Raw genomic sequence first — 24,451 nt, 5'->3', positions numbered from 1 at the left:
TACCTCCTTCACTTCAAGAAAAGCCGGTGCCCCTTTTCTTATCCCTTCTTGGATTCAGGCCTGAGTAGACTGGGATACTTCTCCATTATCTTTTTGCCTTCTTTTATTCCCCTATTTGTATTTTTTTTTCCTAAAACTGAAAGAGGACTAATATGCATAATCTTATTCTTACGAAACACCCCATTTACAGACAAGGAAACTGGGGCTGAAAGAAGTGTCAAATCTCTCTGAATGTTGTCCTCTTGGTATAGGGAAGGGTTAGAGTATTATTAACATTATAGCATTACATTCTACTGTTAACCTATTAAGTTCCTTCTTGTCTTCAAGTGCATTCTAGTCAATGAGAGATTTTCAGGCTGTGCATGTTGGCTCACACCTGTAATCTCAACACTTTGGGAGGCCAATGTGGATTTATTGCTTGAGCCCAGGAGTTCAAGACCAGCCTCAGCAACATAGTGAAACCCCGTCTCTACAAAACAATTAGTGGGGCATATTGGTGTACACTTGTAGTCCAGCTACTTCGTAGGTTGAGGTGGGAGGATCACCTGAGCCCAGGAAGTCAAGGCTACAGTGAGCCATGATCATCCCACTGCATTCCACTCTAGGTGACAGAGTGACACCTTGTCTCAAAAAAAATAAAAAAAGAAGAGAGAGTTTCAAATTAGAGGAAATGGATTTGTGTGCTGTCTTACCTCAGAATACATTATAGGATCTGCACATTTTCCTGTGTACACCCATCTGCAATCTGTCCATTCACCTTAGGTGCCCTTTCACCGTAGCTCTTTCCAACCGGGATGCCCGAAGAGGGCAAAACATCAGATCCTTAGAATGTGCAAACTTCTGTGCTACTGTATCAGAGAGCCCTTTGCAAAGACAAATACTTACAAGTAAAGAAATGCATCTTTTATTTTTTTGAAAGTCAGTCGGCTTGATGGCTTGAGAGTTGTCTGAAATAATTTAAAATAGAGGTAAACTTACAAGAGTAAATGAGTTTCACTTCCGAGGAGGATTGCTTGTAATCACCCTGCTTACTTACCTTCTTCTATTCTGAAGCAGTCTGCAGTAGTTGGGAAAAGTATAATCTTAAGAAATTCAGTAACAGTCACTGGCTCATTATACCTGGTAAGTTTTCCCCGTCCCGTGGTGCCCACAGTTTTTGGTAATGCGTGGAGATAATTTCGGATGTTTGCTTCTCTTAACTCCTGAGCACTTCTGCTTCACTGTAGAATTCCAGAGACACATGGATATGGAACTTGATCTACAAGCCTCCTAGTAATAGTTGCAGATTAGATTGAAAGCCAAACTAGACTGTACACAAGTCTGTATAAATCCCAAAATAGAGCTTTAAAATAATAACTTACTGAGTCATGATTTCTGCATCTCATATGCAGTATTCCTTAAATCACATGTTGATGGCTAATCAACAAAATCCAAAGACGCAAATTAGATGGTACAATATTTACAGAGAAAATATATGTGTAGTTTGAAAAGCAAGGATTCTCAGGGTTACAGTCCCACCCCCATTTCCCCCAGAAATGATAGCAGTTGCAATCTGAACTCTCAACATTGTAGCCAAGAAAGCAATGAATATAACAATGGAAAGAGAAAGATTTAAGATAGAACTTCTTAGTTAAAGGAGTCTGGACCTTCAAGAAATATGTTTAAGAAAGATGCAGAAGAAATACTAGGTAAGATGAATTATTCCTTTTCCTCAAATAACATTCTAGCAGTGTACTTGTTAAATGTTTTGGCCAGGTGACAGAATTCAGGAGGGCAGAATCTTGTTTACCTTGTCCGCTGCTGAATCCCTAGCACCCAGCAAAGTGCTAACACAGAGTAGGGGTAGGTGCTTAGCAAATGTTTGTTGAATGAATACATGAATGTGGTAGAGAGAATGAAGCGAAAAGAATGGTGTAGTGCATTTGGAAGCATTCCGCCCGTTTGTGAAAATACAGGTACTAATTTTTTACTGGATGATTTTTTTTCATTCAGCAGGCCTACAAAACAGTGTATCACAAATACCCTCTGCTTTTTATGCTGGAGAAACAGAAAAGCTTTCTTTTGAATGTAGGCTGCTACATGTTTTAATTCTAATAGCAATATGGCAGGTCAACTTTGTGGTATAATCTGGTGCCTGTTTTTGATAGATATCATAGAAATAGATACTTATTTTCAAGATGCTCAAACAGATGATTAGGCAAAAGCTCTAGCAAACCTTGAAACAACAAAAAGGAAAGGTTTTCCCACTCCCACCTCCTGTTGCTGTAACATCCTGCACAGTTTTCTGCAACCCCACATCCTCCTCCTTGTTTCATCCTTTTCCTGGGTCTAATCTTTGTCTAGGGAATACAGCATGTGACTGTCAGTCTAGCAAGGAGACAGTTCTTGAGAAATCCACCCCCCACACACTGTGTTCCCAAGCTCCTCTTACGGGAATGGCATGATTTGATCAGCAGCAGGCAGAGCTGGCCCAGGGAAACAAGAGCTTGGCATAGGAATCTTAGTGCCCTCCTGCTGGAAGGGCCCTCAAGAGAGTTGCTTCATGCCCACCCTCCCTCAACTGGCTGGACAGTAGAAGGATGTGTAGGAAAACAAATTCCTGGCTGAATGAATAGAGGATTAAATGAATGAGAGATGAGTTCACTCCTCCAGAAGTCCCCGCCATCCCACTTGAATAGAAAGGCTAACTTTGAAGCCACTCTGTTCTCCATGGCACTATTTTGTGTATACTCAGCTTTGGAATATGGTTGCCATCTGCTCCCAGTGCTTAGGACTAAGGAAGTTTTGGGGTGGGTAGGAGGAGGCTGGGAGGGAAGAAAAGAGACACTTAAAATGAGCTAATGATCTCCTTTGTGTTAGAGTCTAGGTTTCAGAACATCAGTCCTGTACTTCAAGAACAAAACACCAGTGTGTCTTAGACCACACCAGGCGCCAGCACATCAGATAAAGCCTGTGCTGTGTGGTGTTCAGCCACCGAGCCTGGAGAAGTTCTAAAAGTGAAATTGCAGGTGCACACTGAGGAAACTAAAAGGAGAAAAGGCCAAGGGTAAAAATACAGTCAGGAGGGCTCTGCAGATACGTATCTGTGGGGTTACAGTCGTTGAAAAATGAGTCTACTAATTAATGAGTTGTATAATACTATAAAAGCAAGGAATTGAAGGATCTTTAGAAGAAATGAGACACTTTTCCATACACTCTGAGTATATTGTGAGCCTTTAGTATAATCTCAGGGGTGAAAGTGACCTGGCTATTGTGTATTGCTGTAGATTTAACTGTTGATTAAGTGTTAGAGATCTCCGTACTAGAGGCATGCATAGTGGTCCCTTAAAAACAGGAAAGGCTGTTAAGCTCGGCTAGTAAGACAATCAAACATCTCTGAAAGGCAGCGATAACTCATAGAGCTTCCTAGCTTCCCTGGTGTTGTTTGTATAAATTGTTGGGAGTTTTTTGTTTGTTTGTTTGAGACAGAAGCTCACTCTGTTGCCTAGGCTGGAGTGCAATGACATGATCTCAGCTCACTGCAACCTTCACCTCCAGGGTTCAAGTGATTCTCCTGCCTCAGCCTCCTGACTAGCTCGAATTACAGGCATGCGCCACCATGCCCAGCTGATTTTGTATTTTAGAAGAGACGAGGTTTCACCATGTTGGCTAGGCTGGTCTCAAGCTCCTATACTTAAGTGATTCACCTACCTCAGCCTCTCAAAGTGCTGGGATTACAGGTGTGAGCCACCATGCCTCGTCAAATTGTTGGTTTTAACACAAAATCATATTGATAATTTATGTACTGAAATAACATGCCAGAGAATAATAATTAAGCTGGGGATGTGTGCTAGTGAAAAAAATATTACAGTGAAGTTTATTTTGGGAAAGGATTAGCTAATTGGCTAGGTATGACATTTGAAGGCCTTGTATTGTTATATATTCAATAGTAGGCCTGTATCTTGAATTGGAGGAAGGCAGAAATTCTTTTTGCCGTGCAAGGGAAGAACCTCATCAATGATGTATATAAGTATAAATTTAAGAGACAATGACAATCCTAGAAATGCAAAATACCACTTTAGGGAGCTCTAAGTGATTGCTGAGCAGTGTGTCACACTCAGTGCCTGCAAGCAGCAAATCAGTACATGTTTGTTGGCTGTGTGAGCTCTGGCCTTGACTCCTGTCTTCCAGCGGGAACCAGTCATACACAACGGTGACTCAGCCACAGTTAGGATATTAGTAATGCCCTAAATCTATCTCATGTACAGTTTCTCTTCCTAGAAACCTTATGTGCCTCATACTCTATTTGTCCCTACAACATCCCTGTGAAGCATACACACCTTCACTTTACAGGTGGGATAACAGGTTCACGAAGGAATAATTTAATTCTTTGTCTTCAAATGTGAAATATTTGATAATCAGTATACTGACCCAGCTCATTGTAATGTTTTTCACATTATTTCAGGTTTCCTAGGCAAAGGACGTATTTTATCTTTCTCATTATTATTTTTAATTGGTTTTCAGAAAAGGTGAGATAAAAACAGAATCTAACAAATATCCCATGGAGATATTTGGTGTTCTCTTTTCTTTCAAGAATAAATTAAGACCTTCTCTGCTCCTCTCTGCTGGCTCTCTCGGCAGATAGTCAAAATCCCATGCCAATTTTCAAATGAATAAGGGCTCATTCTAATAGCTGATCACAGTCCCCTCTGTTGAGGAAACAGCCTTTTAAATTCATGTCTGGACCCTGAATAAGTTACTCTTGGTTATAAACTTTAACAGTTTGACCTGAAGGTTTTTGAACTGTACTAATATATAACCTGGTTGTGAGTTCAGCAATAAATTTATCCCCAGTATGTGAAGGGCCAAAGAGAAAACTAGTGTCTTTTATTCTCTCCAGTGACCTTCACTAAATATTGCATATTTACTTTGTAAATGAGGACACCCAGTGGCCACCAAGAGAAAATATTCTGAACAATCCTTGACACTACTGTTAATGTACATATAAATACCCTGTTATCAATGCTGATTGATAGGTATCTCTGTAACATCTGTTACCAAGCAGGTTAGCTTCCCTCACTTAGGCAAAAGTGATCGGAGTTTGGCCCGATCATTTTTCTATCACATCATAGATTGGTTATCTCTTCTTATTTTTTGTTACGAAGTATGGCTTAGCTTTGGGTTCTGAATCCTCTGTTGACAGGGGGACCCAGTGAGCTGTCTCTCTGGGGAAATGGAATCAAGAAGATAGAGACAGCATGCCATGTGTCAGAAATCACAAATGAATGAGCAGAGTTTGTGGGCAACTCAGTGAACACATAAAACAATTGCTTGGACTTTAAATTCATATTGAAAATAGAACTGTGGGTAGGTAGAGAAATAAAGGACAAGAAGAAGAGCATTACACAGAACTTCAGGGGTGGGAAAGCCCTCTCGGAACCATATCACATAGACATATCTCAGAGTAAATCTGCAGCCTGAGATTCCCAGTTATCGTCAATATGTTTGTGAAGTGTAGTGAAGAGTTGACCAAACAAGCAGTCACATAGAACCCACACATTATAAAGAAACATGCTGGGCACAACGAGTGAACCAGTTATATATTTGTAGTTGTCATTGTAGTTGTGGTTACAACAAGACAAGATACTAGCCTTTGGGAGGCTTAGAGTCTTAGAGAGATAAGACAGACACAAATGAAAAAAGAAAGAGAAGAGACAATAATATATTGGTAAGAACTAACTTAGGTGCTACATGTACAGGAAGTTCAGGTGAACTTCCCCAACACTTCTCAACATTCAGGTACAAAAAATTCCCTTATTTTTCTAAAGAAAATTGAACCTGAGGCCCCTGTCACCAAATTAGCAAGAAATACAGCCAAGTTTTGGGGCTCCCTTCTCATCCCTAGATTGGTACAAGACTCATGAAATCTAATTCCCTAGTCCATGATGGTCTCCATCATTGACATTGCTTGACTACCCCACAAAGATGCCATTGAGCCTGATCCTTCTGACTGCCAGCACTACTGCACTAGCTGGCTTTACAGATGCCCTCCACAGTGGTCCTTGCTGTTGACCATTGGCCCAGCCCTCAGATGATCACTGCTCCTCTCAAAGCAGTGCCTTTTTATGTCCAGCCTCCAGAAGTGTGCCAAGCAGTTCCCCCAACTGGAGCTGTATGCAAGTAGAGACCTTGCTACCTTCCCCATTTGAGGGAAAGTTGATTGTTTTTCTCTCCAGTAGTGCTATCCAATTCTCTAACTCCAAAGCATCAATCAACCTCACTCTCCTTACCCCAGAAGGGGCCCAGGTTAATAATTCATTTTAGAGAACAGAGATTAGTAAAGAAAACTCTTTGTTTTAAGGTTTCTTCTTTAGGGGTTAATGAGCTCTGAAACCACAACTCCCTCAGGCAAAGGAGCCTATAAAGTATACAAAAACCTGGCGTTCTTTCCTACAGGTGGAGGAAGGGGGAGCTACCTTCTCATTAGGAAACTTTTCTTATTCGGTGAGAACAAGCCAAAAATTAATGTCTCAGTTTATTACCTCACCAACCAGTGGAAACCAAGAAAAGAGAATTCAGGTTGAACTCTAGTAATCACAGAAGGCTTCACAGAGAAGGAAGAAGTTTGAATAAGGTTCATGGAAATGGTAAGACTTGGTGAGGAGAGAAACCACAATAACTGAAGAACTGTGGAAAAATTCAGCAGAAGAGAAGTAAAAATGAATGTAATCCACACACAGGAAAGCAAAATGGCCAACCTTTTGGATTAGCGCAGAGATTTTATTTTAGAGAAAATCAAATCCAACCAAATCAGTGAAGTGAGATCAGATAATTTGAATGTTAGCTATAGCTATAGGAGACTTCTATAGCTCAATGACTTTTTTGATAATATGTAAATAATATAATAAATATTATACAAAAGAATATATAAAGATATCATAAAGATAAAATGCCTACTTGTGATTAAAATAGTTACAAATAATGCCTTCTACTTTACATATTTACCAGAACCACCCAAGGTTTTGAGTTCTATCTGACAGCACTTATTCTTCATCTCAGTATAAGCTAAAAAGGAACTTATGCCCTATTCTTTCTTTTTAAGGATTTCCTGTGCCTGGTTCTATAATGGATCACCCGAGGTACGCAGATGAATTTCAGCTACTCTGTGAACCTAGCCCATACAAATCACTTCAGTGCTTCCATTTTAACCAGTCATCCAACAAAACAGATTTACCTTTTTCCTTGGCTTTTCCCTGTTGCTTTGGGATAGAAGGTCTTTACTCCTCAGTAAAATTATCTATCATGGCTCAAGTCCATAGAGAAATCGGCAGGGTGCAGTGACTCATGCCTGTAATCCCAGCACTTTGGGAGGCAGATCATGAGATAAGGAGTTTGAGACCAGCCTGACCAAAATAGTGAAACCCCATCTCTACTTTAAAAAAAAAAAAAAAAAAAAAAAAAAACAACCCAGGCGTGGTAGCATGCACCTGTAATCCCAGCTACTCAAGAGGCTGAAGCAGGAGAATTGCTTGAACCTGGGAGGCAGAGGTTGCATTGAGCTGAGATTGTGCCTCTGACTCTGTCTCAAAAAAAAAAAAAAAAAAAAAAAAAAAGAGAGAGAAATCTTGCATTCCCCTCCTACCAACAAACAGAGATACTCTTGAAAAACAGTGGTCTCATTGGAAGCAACTTTTTTTATTTTTCAGAAAGACCCAAGCAAAGAGAACATTTGAGCATGAATTCGAAGACCTGCTTCAAAAGTAGTTTCAGAATGCCACAGCAACAGAGGACTAAAGGAAGTTCTATGAATTGGGAATTTGATGATATTTTTTGTCAGAACACTTTTTTTTTAATGACACTATTGAGTTCTGTTTTCTCACTCATTTAAGTCCAGACAAAAGTTTTCCCAAAGTCAAAAAAGTAGTTTTTTACCTAACTATAATTCATCAGCGTGTGATGATCTTCTTTAAAGAAATGCCATACCTGGGAGTTATACTGAATCTTTGAACTCACCAAATTTATAAATCTGTTTTTTTCTATAAAATAAGTATATGATGATGTAGAGACCACAAGAACAGATTATTAAGTAAGAAGATGCTGGTTTTCATATATTCAATTTTTAAATTTATGATTTCTTTTTAAGCAAAAGACCTAACTTATTAACTGTACAATTGAATATACAGATCCTTCTTTAAGGTCTATTCAAAGCCAAGTTCAAACAGCACAACTTTGTGAATGTAAGTAGATCCCTTGGTTCATTTTTGTATCCCACCCACGGATATAGCATCTCTGTATTTTTGTTCCCCAGATTTAGTGAACAAAGGAAAAGGTTACAATAGGGCAGTAGCTAAATTTGTAAGAAAAGCGCTTTAGAGATAGAAAAAATGAAACTCCTAAAAGGTATCTCAAAAGGTTTACAATATAAGAGGATTTAAAGGCATCAACCTCAGATTTCATTGACTTTTCTCCTTAGTCCCAGCAGGTCTTCTCCCCCTCATTTCATTTCAACTTTGGAATGAGGGCATAAGTGTCTTTCAGAATGTTGTCTGGAATTATGTATCCAATTCCTTTATTCACAGAGTAAAACTTAATTTTCACAAACTGTATTGTAGTGTAAACTTCAACAGTTTACCTCATTACAGTCATTGGAATCGGGTGCTCAAAGTATAAAAATTCATAAAGCATATAGCCTTATAATACTCAAGACTGAAGTTTTAAGTTATGGTTGGAATTGGTTTCCATAAAGTGGATGCTCAATTACTTGTTGATTGATTGATTATGCCGTCACCTCATAAGTAAGGGATTTAAGGTGGCTTAAAATAATATTCAATTGTTAATAAATATGTAGGAAATATGTTTCTATATAACTACAAAAAAAAATCAGAGTAGAGGTAAAATAAAGAATTGATAATATAATGAGGGTGGTGAAAATTTTACATAGAAAAGCGTACCATGAGGTCCTACATAGTTGCTAAAAGGGGGCCTAAATTTGTATTCTGAGCTCCCTGGTAAACAGAGCCAAGAGGGGGTAAACATGATCAGTTATGATATTCACAGGCTCCACAAAGAAAAGCAAAACACAGCTTTTCGTGAGCACTGAGGTCTGGGAGAAGTTGATTGATTAATATATGTCTCCAACATCAAAGATCCTTATGGATAAATTTCTTTCATTGATTTAGATTTCAGATCATTTGTGTCCTTATGGTTCCATTTACAGTGGAGTATTCTCAGTAAATGTTTCACTAATGAATTGGTGAAAATTCAAGTGACCCCAAAAGCAACTTCATTCATAAGTCAGTTGTATTTACAGTTTTACAGTATGGGCAGGCATGCCCTCATCCTTTCTTAGAGATTAACAGCAGACTTAACATAAAAAGGCAAGCCGAAGACCTGGGCTAACCAAGGGAAACTGTGAGACCTCTAAGGCCAAATAAAAAGACTTTTCTGGAATTACTTTCTCCTTTGGACCTGTAAAATCCCACTAGTAATGTAAATCTATTCTCAGCCTTAGATAAAGTACAAAGCTCTTATTTTTTGGTGGAGTGAAGAGAGGAAAAAGAAGTCAGGAATGGGAGATAAGTCAAGATTTGGGGATGGGCCTGAAAATCACAGGGCAAATGTTTTTGTAGTTCTCAATTTTGCCTCCTTGTTCCCCATACTTCAGGCTTAGTAAAACTTAGTGGTTTAACAGCAAAAAGGAAGAAAGGGAAGGAGGAAAAAAGTCTTGCAAGTAAACTATTTTTTTGGCTGATTAGATGTGTATATTGAGTTTATATTTATTTTTTATTCAAATTATACCACAATATCTAATTTTTAACAGTCAAAGGGTGTTAAAGGGTGTTTTCTAATTCTTCTGTGGATTTGTCTTAACTGTCAAAAGGTTTCTACTCTGAGTAAGACAAAGTTTGCTAAATAATAGTTAGCTTCAACAGTTGTAAACGATATGGCTGCCATAATCCAGATTTCTGCTAGTATTAGTAGTTATCTATATTTCTGTCTTCCCTTTCAATCTTTTTAAAAAATCTTTCTCTTCTGAAAAGTAACTTTTCTCATTTTGGCTAAGATTGTTTGCTTTCTTACACAAAATAGCATCAGCTCAACTTAAGTAAAGGGAAAAGATTCGTTCAACAGACCTTATGCATCAGAGAGTAACGCAATCACAAAGTTTACATCAGTTTTAGAAGCTTTGACTATGGAAAGTAGTTACAAGTATTTTCAAGAGGGATGCCTGAATCTCAATCCACAGCTCTTAATTTGGGGAAAACACAGACCCCTTTGAGATTTTGATGAAAGCCACTGATCTTATTCCTATAAAAGTATAAACATGTCCATTCATGAAAACTATACATACCCCCTAAAACCCAAACATAAAACCAAGGACCTTTAAATACTTTTAAGTATTCTCTAGAAATGTTCTATGAATGAATAAAAATTCAGGTAATATTAAAGACATACCCAATTACAGTATTGGGATCATAAATAGAATGGTGGTGTAAATACTGTAAACAAGTTAGCAATTTTTAATGTCTTTGTCTAGATAAAATAATAAGTAGTGACTAAAAAAGCACATCCAGCTAGTCCCCAACTTTCATAGGTAGCCATTCCTGCAAATATGTTTGAAAGTCAAATTTCTGCAAGTGTAAAGTCAAATTTTTTCTAACTTCAACAACTGATGTATGTTTTATGTGAAGAATTCTGTTACCAATGGCTAAAAAATGTGCTGAAATCCCTGATGGGTCCTCCAGACTGGGCTTAGACAATCTAGAAGATAGAGGAGAACCCTCATTGGGAGATGGCCCAAAACATCCCCCTTTTCACCCAAGAATGGGTAAGTAAAACTGTACAGCTCTCCCTGCCCTAGGCTGATGACCCTCCCTAGTCTCACTACTGAGGTCATAACAGCTGGGATATGCTAGGTATATGGAGCCAGGGTAGGAGAAAGAGATCTTATCTGCCTGCCACCTTCCACGTGTGTATGTGATTTCTTCAGTGCTCCCAGCCACCGTCCCAAGACGGTGATGATACTAGTGAGATAGAAAGAGAGAGCAGGGTGGTTCAGAGTCATTTGCTCTGGATGGAACCTGTGAGCGAGAAACTATGATACCTCCTCTAGTGCAGGGATTCAGCAGGACTCCCTTGGCATATATGAGGAGGTAAAGTAGATGTAACTGAGGTCTTACCCCAGGCAGGGGGTTTGGAGAATAAGGGAGCTCAGTCACCAAAATACATCCCCCCTTTCTCCAGAGATGACTAACTCTTTCCTAGTGTGACTAACTTGGCAAGCTGTACCCTGTTTCATGTGCGGACCCACTAACCTCATCTGGCGCCCCAAATTGAAAGCTCAAAGGCCTTCTGGCCCTGCCACTTGACTTAGGCTTATTAACTGGACCGAAATTTATATTGGTTTTCATTTGAGAGATGGTATTTCCTTCCAAGTCCAGAGATTTCAAATCCCCATCCCCCTCTATAGCATCTTACCCTCGCACCAGTCTCATTTTATATATCCTTTTGCTCTCCTGATTGAGAAAGGACTGGATTTCACACCTAATTAAAAGAGATTGTATTGCCTGCTGTTTCCTTTCTTGCTCATTTTCTCTTGTGAGCAGGCAGCTTTTTATTCTCATGCTAAGTCCTATCCCTGGACCCCTGCAGCTTAAGGGACAGGCAGGAGCAAGGTTCCTGCAAAACAGAGAGTCAGGCCCTCTATCCCCAATTCCCCACAGGCAGATTTTCCCTTCGGTACTCACCCCTGCTTTAGCCCCTTCTGTGTTGTGCTCTCGCAGAACAGTCACTTAGAATACATGATGACGTTCATTACTGCAATTCCTTCCCTGTTTCTAGGGAATGCCATCACAGGCTGACTCTATATTTTTACTCTAGTGAAAAGGAGGTAAGTTATTATTTTAAAACAGAGAACTATTTTTATCACTTTTTCATTTTGCCATCAGTTTTGTGTTCATAACACTGTGCATTTTTTATTTCGGGTGGGGAAGAATCCCCAAATACACATAATCACATAATCTATGTAAAGTTTTGTAATTTTGTACAGTTGATAGGGAGGGTTGGGGTTTGGGTGTTTTTTTTTTTTTTTTTTTTTTTTGAATAGCCCAAATGCCTATTCAGTGCCAATCTAGGAAAGAATAGAGTTAGCATTTTCACACCATTCCTTCCTATACACTCCCTGAATAACCATCTAATCAAGATTTGTTTTCAATGGGGGACAAATCTTCTACAGTAGAGTATTTCAGATTTATTCCATTGGAATCTATACATTAATGTCCATTGGATGAAAAGGACATGCTCACAAAAGCCTGGACTTTGCCTTGCTGTGGCAGAAACTTTTTCCCACTGTATTAGTGTTAAAAATAAAAGAAAGCCTGGGAAAGGAATTGCCTCAGCATTGTGTGCTGGAGGAATGAGGAGCGCTTGAATGGGGAGGCAGGGTCCCCCTTCGCATCTGTACTCATATCAGCAAAAACGATTCAGCTTTTCATGACTGTTCACTGCAGTGTGGGGCCAGTGTACTCAGGGAGATATTTAAGAATTGTGTCTATAAAATTCAACCAGGCATGTCAGGTCAGGTTGTGTACCTGTGCAGGTTTAGGTTTGTCTCTGTGGTTTTTAATGAAGTTGGTGGCAATATTATCGCAGAAGTCTTAACTCAGACTATTTAGTGGATAACTTGATTGTGTAGATGAACTAAATTTGCAATCCAGTCCGGTCAGTTTGCATTTTTCTTATGAAATTGTGTGTGTGTGTGATTATGTATGTTCATTTCTCATCTCTGAAGGCAACCTTCATCATTACTTTCAGAGTCTTCTTTTTTCTGCTGAGAATTAAGGTAACTCTCGATCTTTGGGCACCTCAAGTTTCATTCCTCAGCAATCCACTGTTATGCAGTGGAAAAAGCATTAAGAGGCATAGGATCTAATCCCAACACTGCCATGTGCCACTGTGTAAAACTTTGGGCAAGTCATTTAGACATTTTGAGAGCCTCAACTTTCTCTTATATGAAATAGTAATAATAAGACTTGTCCTGAAGGGCTGGGCACAGTGGCTCATGCCTGTAATCCCAGCACTTTGGGAGGCCGAGGCAGGCAGATCACCTGAGGCCAGGACTTCGAGACCAGCCTGGCCGACATGATGAAAACCCATCTACTAAAAATACAAAAATTAGCCGGGTGTTGTGGTGGCACACGCCTGTAATCCCAGCTACTCAAGAGGCTGAGGCACAAGAATAGCTTAAACCCAGGTGCTGAACGTTGCAGTGAGCCGAGATTGTGCCACTGCACTCCAGCCTGGGCAACAGAGCAAGACTCTGTCAAAAAAAAAAAAAAAAAAAAAAACCGTCCGAAACACATATAGGCTTGCTATAAGGGGTAAATGAGATGTTACATGTAAAAGAGTTGTATACACTGTCAGATACTACGTGTATACTAATTATTGTGATAATTGTGATAGAGCTACTTCCCAGAATTATCTGAAAGAAAACTCTGTCATATATGACGTCTCTAGTGTTATTGTTGTAACCAATGCTGTCAGCAAATGTGTGTGTAAAGAGTGTTTTCACTTGTATAGAAAAAATGTAACAAATCCATCCTACACAGAGATGATCACAGACACAACCAGTTTTACTGCCTGTTGTTTTACTTAAATGAAAGAGACCTTGGTTATAGTAAAATTGTATATAGAAAATTCTACATCATAGTGCCAGTTAGTTGTCTTACTTCTTGCACTGTGATGTCAAAAAAAATAAGTTATATAAGTTGGACAACTGAGGCTATGTCGAAGCATGACAGCCTAGAAACATGAAAGCCATGGTAAATCACGGATAGGTATAGAAGCAGCTGGAGGTAGTGGTGAACAAAGCCTTTCATACAGCTTTACAACAGAGCCGTGGACCCCTAAGGGCCAGACCTCAGTCGGGGGCAAACTATGCAATATAATGAAGCAGTGAAGAGGGTGAACTGTAGAGCCAGACAGCCTGGGTTTAAATGCCAGTCTACCAGCAATTGCCTGTGCGTACTTGAGCAAGTTTCTTAGTTTCTCTGGCCTCAGTTTCCTCATCTGTAAACTGGGAATAATATCTACTCCCCATGGTTGCTGCAAGATTAAACGAAATCATATACATAAAGCAGTTAGAACCGTAACCCCTAAAAAATGTTCTCTTGTGATTACTATCGTGGTATGTATGTAGATTGAACTCAGCAAGAACTTGAAATTTGGTCATCTGCTGATTGAGTTCCTGAACAGACCTTCCTGGGTTATTTGTGCCCTTCTTTGGGGCCGTATTTTGTATTAACATGGTTACAGGGGATTTACCTTAATTCTTTAATCTGGCAAAGAGAACTTGTCTTATATAAGTAAAAACGATGGAATCTGTAGCCTAATACAATATTTTAGGCACATAACAGACCTGATAGAGTCAAAACAAGAAAGAATGCTCTTACACAAATTAGTGCAAATTGTATTATTGAACATTTATTAAGTTAAGCTCATACCATGTGAGGGTGATTGAGTGAAGCAAGGTAGAAAAGCTCATTGAACTGAGTTTCCTGAACAAGTCTTCTGTCAGAGTTTGAGGAGGTAGGCCTTCTTCCTGTCTGCAGGCTGTTACCTCTCAGGTGGCTTCTCACAAGATGGAAAGATTTGGGTCACAAGCCAACAGTCAGTGCTTGGGCCATTTGGTTTTGAAAGCCCACTTACTTCACTTTCTCAAGCTGATTGTTCAGTTGTAAAGGCCAGAGTGGGGAATCTGATTGAAGAATTATTTGCCGGGGAATTCTCTAGAGCCATTTGAGAGGTGACCTAGAAAAATAGAAAAGCCCTAAGATCTGCTGTGGCCACCTGTTTTCTTTCTCATTCTGAATCCAAATCTTATCAATATTATCCCTTGTCATACAGCCTATGTTATAGGGGTGGCACTGGGTCAGGCTATCCGCAGCCTCCACATAGCTGTTGCCTTCCTCCTGGGAGCTGTTTAATACTTCCCTGTGGCAAGTACATAAAGCACCCTATTACCCAAGGAGATCATATATCCCACTTCTGGTTTACTCCTGCTATCCTGGCCTAATTATTAACAATGCTCCCTTTCACTCTTGAAAGTGCCCTGCTTGAATAATAAATATGATCGCCAATGTACTCTAGTCTCCTGGGTCAGTACTGCCATCTCTGACCTTTTTAACACTCCTTCTTCATTAAGCCTCAGAAAATTCAGAAAACCTTCCATATCACATGCAACCACCCTAGAAAGTGCTCAGACAGGTTGTCAGAGATGACAAGAAGAATGAGTAGATACAGAAAGCAGCCATGGAGTGCCCCTTTAGCAAGCAGATTGCTTTCTGTAGCCCATCCATCATCCGGAAAGCATGGTCATGACTGTTTGGTAGACGTCTCAGTCTGGGTTGAATGTTCCGCGAATTTTTGCATACATGGTGTGGGTTTTGATAATATGCCATATGACTTAATAGGAAGGGGGTTTATTTGTTAACTATGAATATGGTCACTGTGTATGAATAAAATGAGGGACTTGGATAAGTTGAGGGAAATGTAAACTTTCTCAAAAAATCTGGGCTTAGGCCTGTCTAAAGTGAAGGCAAAGTAAATAAATGCATAAATAAAAATAAAGTGGAGGTATAATGTGCCATAAGAACAAGTCTTCCATTTGCCTTTCAGTTCTTTGCTGAAGCTATAGAAATAACAGGCAAACAAACCATCTGGTTATTAGGCCACTCTAACTCAGCCAAAGCTCTGGGCAATTAACATGGATACCCAAAATGGCTGCGGCGCTAAGGCAGGAATTGGAGAAAAATTCAAGGTCTTTTTCCCTCAGGCCATCGTACCTACAGCTTGTATACCGCAGCCTGTCCATCTCCCCGCTTGCGTATGTAAGGGGAGTGCTTCTAGGAGCCATGAGCATTACTCACCTGAAACCTAGGTGTTAGGAATGCAGCCAGCTAGATCTGACCCATGCCTGTTTTGTGTCTGCGTTGACATGCTGCAGGTGACATCAGTTGCAAGGGGATGACCGAGCGCATTCACAGCATCAACCTTCACAACTTCAGCAATTCCGTGCTCGAGACCCTCAACGAGCAGCGCAACCGTGGCCACTTCTGTGACGTAACGGTGCGCATCCACGGGAGCATGCTGCGCGCACACCGCTGCGTGCTGGCAGCCGGCAGCCCTTTCTTCCAGGACAAACTGCTGCTTGGCTACAGCGACATCGAGATCCCGTCGGTGGTGTCAGTGCAGTCAGTGCAAAAGCTCATTGACTTCATGTACAGCGGCGTGCTACGGGTCTCGCAGTCGGAAGCTCTGCAGATCCTCACGGCCGCCAGCATCCTGCAGATCAAAACAGTCATCGACGAGTGCACGCGCATCGTGTCACAGAACGTGGGCGATGTGTTCCCGGGGATCCAAGACTCGGGCCAGGACACGCCGCGGGGCACTCCCGAGTCAGGCACGTCAGGGCAAAGCAGCGACACGGAGTCGGGCTACCTGCAGAGCCACCCACAGCACAGCGTGGACAGGATCTACTCGGCACTCTACGCGTGCTCCATGCAGAATGGCAGCGGGGAGCGCTCTTTTTACAGCGGTGCGGTGGTCAGCCACCACGAGACTGCACTCGGCCTGCCCCGCGACCACCACATGGAAGACCCCAGCTGGATCACACGCATCCATGAGCGCTCACAGCAGATGGAGCGCTACCTGTCCACCACCCCCGAGACCACGCACTGCCGCAAGCAGCCCCGGCCTGTGCGCATCCAGACCCTAGTGGGCAACATCCACATCAAGCAGGAGATGGAGGACGATTACGACTACTACGGGCAGCAAAGGGTGCAGATCCTGGAGCGCAACGAATCCGAGGAGTGCACGGAAGACACAGACCAGGCCGAGGGCACCGAGAGTGAGCCCAAAGGTGAAAGCTTCGACTCGGGCGTCAGCTCCTCCATAGGCACCGAGCCTGACTCGGTGGAGCAGCAGTTTGGGCCTGGGGCGGCGCGGGACGGCCAGGCTGAACCCGCCCAACCTGAGCAGGCTGCAGAAGCCCCTGCCGAGGGTGGCCCGCAGCCAAACCAGCTAGAAACAGGTGCTTCCTCTCCGGAGAGAAGCAATGAAGTGGAGATGGACAACACTGTTATCACTGTCAGCAACAGCTCCGACAAGAGCGTCCTGCAACAGCCTTCGGTCAACACGTCCATCGGGCAGCCATTGCCAAGTACCCAGCTCTACTTACGCCAGACAGAAACCCTCACCAGCAACCTGAGGATGCCTCTGACCTTGACCAGCAACACACAGGTCATTGGCACAGCTGGCAACACCTACCTGCCAGCCCTCTTCACTACCCAGCCCGCGGGCAGTGGCCCCAAGCCTTTCCTCTTCAGCCTGCCACAGCCCCTGGCAGGCCAGCAGACCCAGTTTGTGACAGTATCCCAGCCCGGCCTGTCGACCTTTACTGCACAGCTGCCAGCGCCACAGCCCCTGGCCTCATCCGCAGGCCACAGCACAGCCAGTGGGCAAGGCGAAAAAAAGCCTTATGAGTGCACTCTCTGCAACAAGACTTTCACCGCCAAACAGAACTACGTCAAGCACATGTTCGTACACACAGGTGAGTGCCACCCCACCTGGAGGCCTGGCAGCAGGGGCTGAGGGGGCTGTGGGAAGGCAAAGTAAGAGAGCAGGTAGAAGGGAAGGTTTGGGATCATCTTTCAGATTTTAAACAGACCCCACCACAATCCTCTTCTAGAAGCCCCAACTGTGTTCCTCCCATCATAAGAACAAAGCACCCTGCCACCAAGAGACACCATCACAGAAATCCTTTATGGAGAAGGGATGTCCTAGGGATGTCCAGACCGCAGAAGAGAAGACTCGGGGCATCATATAAGCCATATTCAAGTATTTGTGTTTCAGAGGCAGCATATTGTAGTCAGGAAGAGCTGGAGCTCCAGAGCCACATGGCCTGGCTTTAAATTCAGCCTTAGCCACTACTAAACCTTGTCACCTTGGAACAATTACTTAACTTTTCTGTACTTCAGTTTCCTTGCATATAAAATAAGAATAAGCATCATACACCTTCCTTATAGTGCTGTTTTGAGAATAAATTACTACATGTGAAGTCTTTAGGGTAGTTCCTAGCACATAATAAGTGCTCTATAAGTGGTAGCTATTATTAAGATGGTTAAGAGGAGCAGACGTCCAGTTTGTATAGTTTGGCTCCAAAAGGTAGAACTAGACCAGTGATTAGATGCTATCAAGAGATTCTTTCCACAAAAGAAAGATTTTGTTAACAATCAGACCTGTTCTAATATCAGATAGACTGCCTTTATATGGAGTGAGTTTCTGTAATTAGAGGCATTCAAGGAGAAAACGGATGAACATTTTTAGGGATTTTGTACACAGGATTCAGTCATCAAGATGGGCAAGATTGTGTTTCATCCCTGGATTCTGTGATTCCAGAGCTAAGATCTCCTGATCTCTCAGCCAGTCCTTTTTCTTAGCTCCATAATGGGACAGAGATATGGAATTCCCATAGAATTGGCCATTGGCCATTCCATGGATGTGCCTCCATATAAGTGAGTACCTAAACGATTGTGATTTCACCTAGATTCTCTTGGACCTAAGAATACCTGCAACACTGATGATCATTATATTTGAAATCCTTTTTTTTTTTTTTTTTTTTTTGTGAGACAAGGTCTCGCTCTGTCACCCAGGCTGGAGTGCAGTAGCATGATCTCGGATCACTGCAGCCTCAACCTCCCGGACTGAAGCAGTCCTCCCACTTCAGCCTCCCAAGTAGCTGGGTCTACAGGCACATGCCACCACGGCCATTTAACTTTTTTATTTTTTGTAGAGACAGGGTTTCACCATGTTGCCCAAGCTGGTCTCAAACTCCTGAGCTCAAGCCATCTGCCTGCCTTAACCTCCCAAAGTTCTGAGATTACAGGCACGAGCCACTGTACCTGACCTCCGAATACCCTTATTAAATGACACATAATTTACCAGGGAAAAGTTACATACTCGAATTCTGATACATGAAAACAAATTAGTTTCTCAAAACAACCTTGTTTCTCAGGTCAAGTAGTAGGAATCCAAGAGACAGGACATAAAACAGCAAAGTTTAGATTGGGGACTGAAGGGAAAGAAAGCAACAGAGATGGAGACAAGGCATCAAACATGGAATTGTACAACTCAAATAGAACATTACTTAAGATAAACTTTGCCTTCTTTACAGTGTAAGTCAGGACATTATGTAAATTAATGTGCGTATTTTTATGAGAATCAGTTTTTAAAGATCACTGTATTCACACTTCCAAATAAACAAAGTGACTCACTACTGAATTTAGGAAGAAATTTGGGTAGTGGTAAGTCGCTATGTGTATTTATAGGGATAAATGTGAATGTGCTAATGACCTGAGGTCATTCACAATAAATTTTCCATATGGTTTAGGTATCACCATTATTAGGTGAAGTAATCAAATAGTAATGTTTTTATTTTGTAGCAACGTATTATTTATAGAGTGTTAATCACATAGTTTATATCCTTTCCTCCCCCGGATAGCTGATTTATAAGCCAGTAAATTAAGGAACTTGGGGGGAGGGGTATAGGAAGGACCATTTGAAAGTATCTCCTTAGCCAAACTTGACTTTGCTGGTCTTGGATCCATAAACATATCTACTCTCCCCTCTGTACGTCTCTTCAAGTAGACCTATCAGATACAAAGTTAACACATCCCGTTAGATCACATACTAAGGTAAGTCTTTAAATTTGCAACATAAAATTTTCAGTGTACTACCAAAAAATATCTTCTTGATGTATAAATACATTTCTCCAATGGATTCACCAAAGATTCTGTGGTTAGCTGAGATAACTAGATTTGGACGTGAGAAAACCAACAAAGGATTTGTGCACTCAGACATTATAGATGCAAAAGCTATAGGTAGAGTCATTTTATAAATCTGAGTTATGCTTAAAGTGTGAACTTCAGTTTTCTAGTAAATTATGAACATCCTCAGTAAATTATGAATGTTATTGTAATGGTATGTATAATATAGCCCCACCTGAAAATAATAATGTGCATATATCAATCAGGCCCCTAATTTAAAAGAAGTAATGCTCTTCCCTTTCATTCCAGAATTATTTGGCAGTGCCAGTTCGGAAATCCTATCGGTCTTTCAAGACTTTTGTCTAATTGAAGGATCCCCTAACCTAACAAAGTTTTAGAACAATTGGTCTAGATTTTCAAAAAGCAAGACAGCCGGGACATGTGGAAATAATTCAAGACCTGGGTTCATTGTAGCTCACATTTCTAAATGTGAGCTTTTCAATTTCTGGGGAAAACATAAAAAAATGGAACCTCAAAACTTTACAAGAGCCCAGTGGAAGTGATAAAAATTCAAAGCAAAAAGTCCAAATGTTAGTATAAAAAGGTTCTAGGGAGCATGGGGATACTTGTAAGAGTAGGGTTGGACTCTGTGTTCCCACCCATACTCTAACTAAAAAGAATCCTAAAAAGAAAGAATAGCTTGACAAAGTTAAAAAGAAAGACATTTGTGTTCTCTCCATCACAGCTACTATGCAAACCAATAGACCTGCAGAGTAACTGTCTTAGCAATTCAGTAACTCCAAAGTTTAATATAGATGGTAGTTGCTTTCAACAACTGCAGAGATAAATTGTGTGTGATGGAACACACCAATAGTCCCAGATACTCAGGAGGCTGAGGCGGGAAGATTGCTTGAGCCCAGGAGTTTTGAGGCCAACCTGGTACCCATCTCTTTAAAAAAAAAAAAAAAAAAAAAAAAATTCTGAATCAATTCTAAGATTCTGAGTCCAGTTAAAATCTTGTACTGCTCTATGTTAATGATCCACATTCATGAAAGAGTGTTTGGGGCCAGGCATGGTGGCTCACGCCTGTAATCCCAGCACTTTGGGAGGTAAAGGTGGGAGGATCACTTGAGCCCAGGAGTTTGAGACCAGCCTGGACAACTTGGAAAGACGCCAGCTCTACAAAAACTTTAAAAATTAGCCAGGCATGGTGCTGCATACCTATAGTTCCAGCTACTTGGGAGGCTGCAGTGGGAAGATCACTTGAGCCCAGGAGGCAGAGGTTGCAGTGAGCGGAGATCACACCATTGCACTCCACCCCGGGCAACATAGCAGGACTCTGTCTCAAAAAAAAAAAAAAAAAAAAAAAAAATGTGTTTGAGACCAAGAAGTAGTCCGTCATATTGACTTTGGAGCTAGGCTCTACCTTTAAGAATCAAGGAAGCTTTAGTTGTAAAGTATATTTCATAGTGATTATAACACAAAAATTTAAAGTAGAGGCACAAATGAAAGACGATTGTACTGGAATTAGATGATTTGGATCCAGTTTTGTTTCCTCTAAATGGCTGTGTGTCCTTCAACAAGTCAGTTAATTTCACAACCCTCTGTTTCTTTGAGTTTAAAATAAAAATGATTTTTTCCTGCCTTCTGATGTAAACGTATGATGCATATGAGAGCTTTTCAGAACAGGCAAAGTGTTACTTAATTAGAAAAATAAAAAATCCTCATCAATTATTACTTTTCGCCCCTAGTACCCAGGAGACACTGAGTTGCTTTGCTCTATTTCCTGTCTCTGAATAATACACGCTTGACATGTCCTTCCTCTTTGGAATTTAAACACTGGAACTATTTTATACTCCTTAGATTGCTCTTGAATGTTCTTCATAAAAGAATTTTCTTATTCCTTAACAATCTTTATAACAGTAAAAATGAAAATTCCTCACCTAACCAGTCTTATCCACTGCTAAAAAAAACCACAGAGGACTTCCTTGTCTCTAGGAGTTTCTTTCATTCACCTACTGCAGCTGCATAAAAGTTGTGAGAAAGGAAACTAAGAGTTAAGGGCATGTTTGAAAGCAACAGAATTAGAGGAAAAAAACCAAAGATAATACAAACCATCCTGTCAGGGAACAAAGCAGTGCTCACCTCTACCCCCTTCCATCAAGAGAAAAAAGCAGAAGTCAAATAAAGGAATGGAAATGAAAGGGAAAGACAGAGAATATAAGAAGGATAAGCCTTGGTGTCAACGTGGATATGGAAGGCAAGCAATAGGGAAAATTCAAAGATAACCCTGGAGCAGCGTAATCCCCACACTAGCAGCATGCAAATTATGTTCCCCCACCCTTCACCCCCGCCCCAGACATCCTGAATCAGAAACTCAGGCGATGGAGCCCAGCAATCTGTAACAAGCCCTGGTTCATGCTGAAGTTGAGAATCAATCCCCTAGAGAGGTGAGCGTGGGTAATTAGAAGGATGGCATCAGGTTGCTTTTGTTACATAACATTATTTTTAAAAATTCCACTACTAAGAATCTGTTTAGAAAAAGTAAATCAAAATTGTGGATCAAAGCTTGATTTTGTAGTGGATAAATTATATCACAGAAACTAATCACATATAAGAGGTAAGTTGAGTTTTCCAAATTACATAGGTCACAGGGCAAATGTATCCCTTCTGGTATTTAGCAGTACTGACTTGTATTACTTATATCTTCATGTATTAGCTTAACACTTTCCCCTTAGAATGTAAGCTCTGTGACAGCAGAAACACACACACAGACGTACATTTCACACACGTATCTACACATGTATATCACACTTTCGTATGCCCATTCATTTGTGGAATTTGCACATTCACCAAAAACCACCTGGTCTCCAAAAACTATTGAAATAAAATAAATAAAAGAAAATTTTAAAATGTGAACATGCTTTCCAGGAGAATTTAATCCAAGGGACTTATACACAGATACATTCTTTTCATAGCAAGACTTATAAATTTCTTTGTTTTTTCTCTCTTTTATTTGCTAGAGAATACATTGTACATATATCTGTCTTCACACTTTTGTGGGTTTTTTTACCCATAAAAGATAAGTGTTTTGGCGTTTTCTGAATCATATTATCAACAGCCCATTCATTGGTGACTGTTTTTAGCCCATTGGTATCCTCTGCATATATGGTAATTTTGCTTATTGCTTTGAGAAGATCAGCTGTTTCAGCCATGAATTCAATGTAAATAGACATAGTAACAATAGTAGCATAACAATGTTGGCGATTGGGCCATAATAGTCATACGAAGATAATGTGTTAATCCTCATATGGAGCTTGAACTATTAATTATATCAAGCCAGTGCGTGTAAAGGAACAAGTATAAGGTTTGGAGTGAGAAAACCATGATATTACCACCTTTTGACTGAGTGACTTTGGATAAGTTCTACAACCAAGCTGAGCCTCAGTTTTTCAGATCTGTAGTACTTACTTTACATGATTGCTCTGTGAATTGAATAACATAATTTATGTGAAAACAATTATGAATGCTGTAAAACTATCAAAGCCATTAATATGTGTTACAGTAGCATCATACATTTTGCAGCATAATCCAGAGAACAAAGAATTGTTAACAGGGGAGAGGAAGATAATCTAGTTGGTCTAGTATTTTATACTCTCAGGTGTTACTGATTTCTTAGGTGACCTTCAAGATGTTAGTACAACTCTCTAATTGGAGATGCTATTTTCTGGGGATGTTAATATCCACTCTATTCACAAAATTGTAAGAAAAGTCAAGTAATATGTATGAAACGCTCCAAAGTTCTGCTTAAAACTAAAATATCTTAGTTGTCACTGAAGCCACAGATATTTTGTGAATGCAGCATATTCCCAATAGGCAGTCCCTCTTAGCCTCGCAGTCCAAGCTGGCAACAGGATCACATCCCAGGGAATGAACAGAAAGGCTGGCAGGCAATCACACCACTGATATCTCAGGTGTGTGGGCCCCCCATTTTTTTGAGACAGTCTCACTCTGTCCCCCAGGCTGGAATGCAGTGGTGCCATCTCTGCTCACTGAAACCTCTACCTCCCGGATTCAAGTGATTCTCCTGCCTCAGCCTCCTGAGTAGCTGGGAGGGATTACAGGCACCCACCACCACACCCAGCTAATTTTTTTTTGTATTTTTAGTAGAGATGGGGTTTCACCATGTTGGGCAGGCTGGTCTCAGCCTCCTGACCTCAGGTGATCCACCTGCCTCAGCCTCCCAAAGTAGGGGGATTACAGGGGTGAGCCACGGCACCCGGCCATGTGGGTCCTCTTTTAAACAGACGTCTCTTGGTGGAGACTACACTCTGCAACCAGTAAAAGCTCCATATGATTCCATCTGAACGTACTTCCATTGTTAATCTGGAACGTACCCCATTTTCTGGTCCAGTCTCGATGTTCCCCATTCAGAGGACCTGCAGTTTCAATTATTCCTTGTGCTCTCCTCACCAGTGGCCACCTTCCACTACCCACCTTCTCCTCTTTCTTCTCCTTCCTGCTGCCTGCTGTCTCATCAAGCACCCTGTCTTGGTTTTTTGACCCGTCACTATGCTCACAAAAGAGGAGGGCATTGTACTAGGGCAAATGATGGGGAGGCAGAGAGACCAGCAGAGTTAGGTAGGAAC

General features: G+C 41.0%; 1 protein-coding gene across 14 annotated transcripts in view; it reads left to right on the top strand.

The window, feature by feature from the left end:
• The window catches only part of ZBTB20 (zinc finger and BTB domain containing 20), an 830,675-nt gene that overhangs the window by 778,443 nt on the left and 27,781 nt on the right, over nt 1-24,451 (top strand). For all 14 annotated transcript variants that reach the window (XM_073009742.1, XM_073009743.1, XM_073009736.1 and 11 more), the window contains one exon: nt 15,983-17,587. In XM_073009742.1, the coding sequence (XP_072865843.1) occupies nt 15,983-17,587 (1,605 nt within the window). The remainder of the gene's footprint in view (nt 1-15,982; nt 17,588-24,451) is intronic.

The sequence above is a fragment of the Chlorocebus sabaeus genome, chromosome 22 (genome assembly GCF_047675955.1).
Source record: "Chlorocebus sabaeus isolate Y175 chromosome 22, mChlSab1.0.hap1, whole genome shotgun sequence".
NCBI lineage: Eukaryota > Metazoa > Chordata > Mammalia > Primates > Cercopithecidae > Chlorocebus > Chlorocebus sabaeus.
This window is presented reverse-complemented; position numbering and strand designations above follow the sequence as displayed.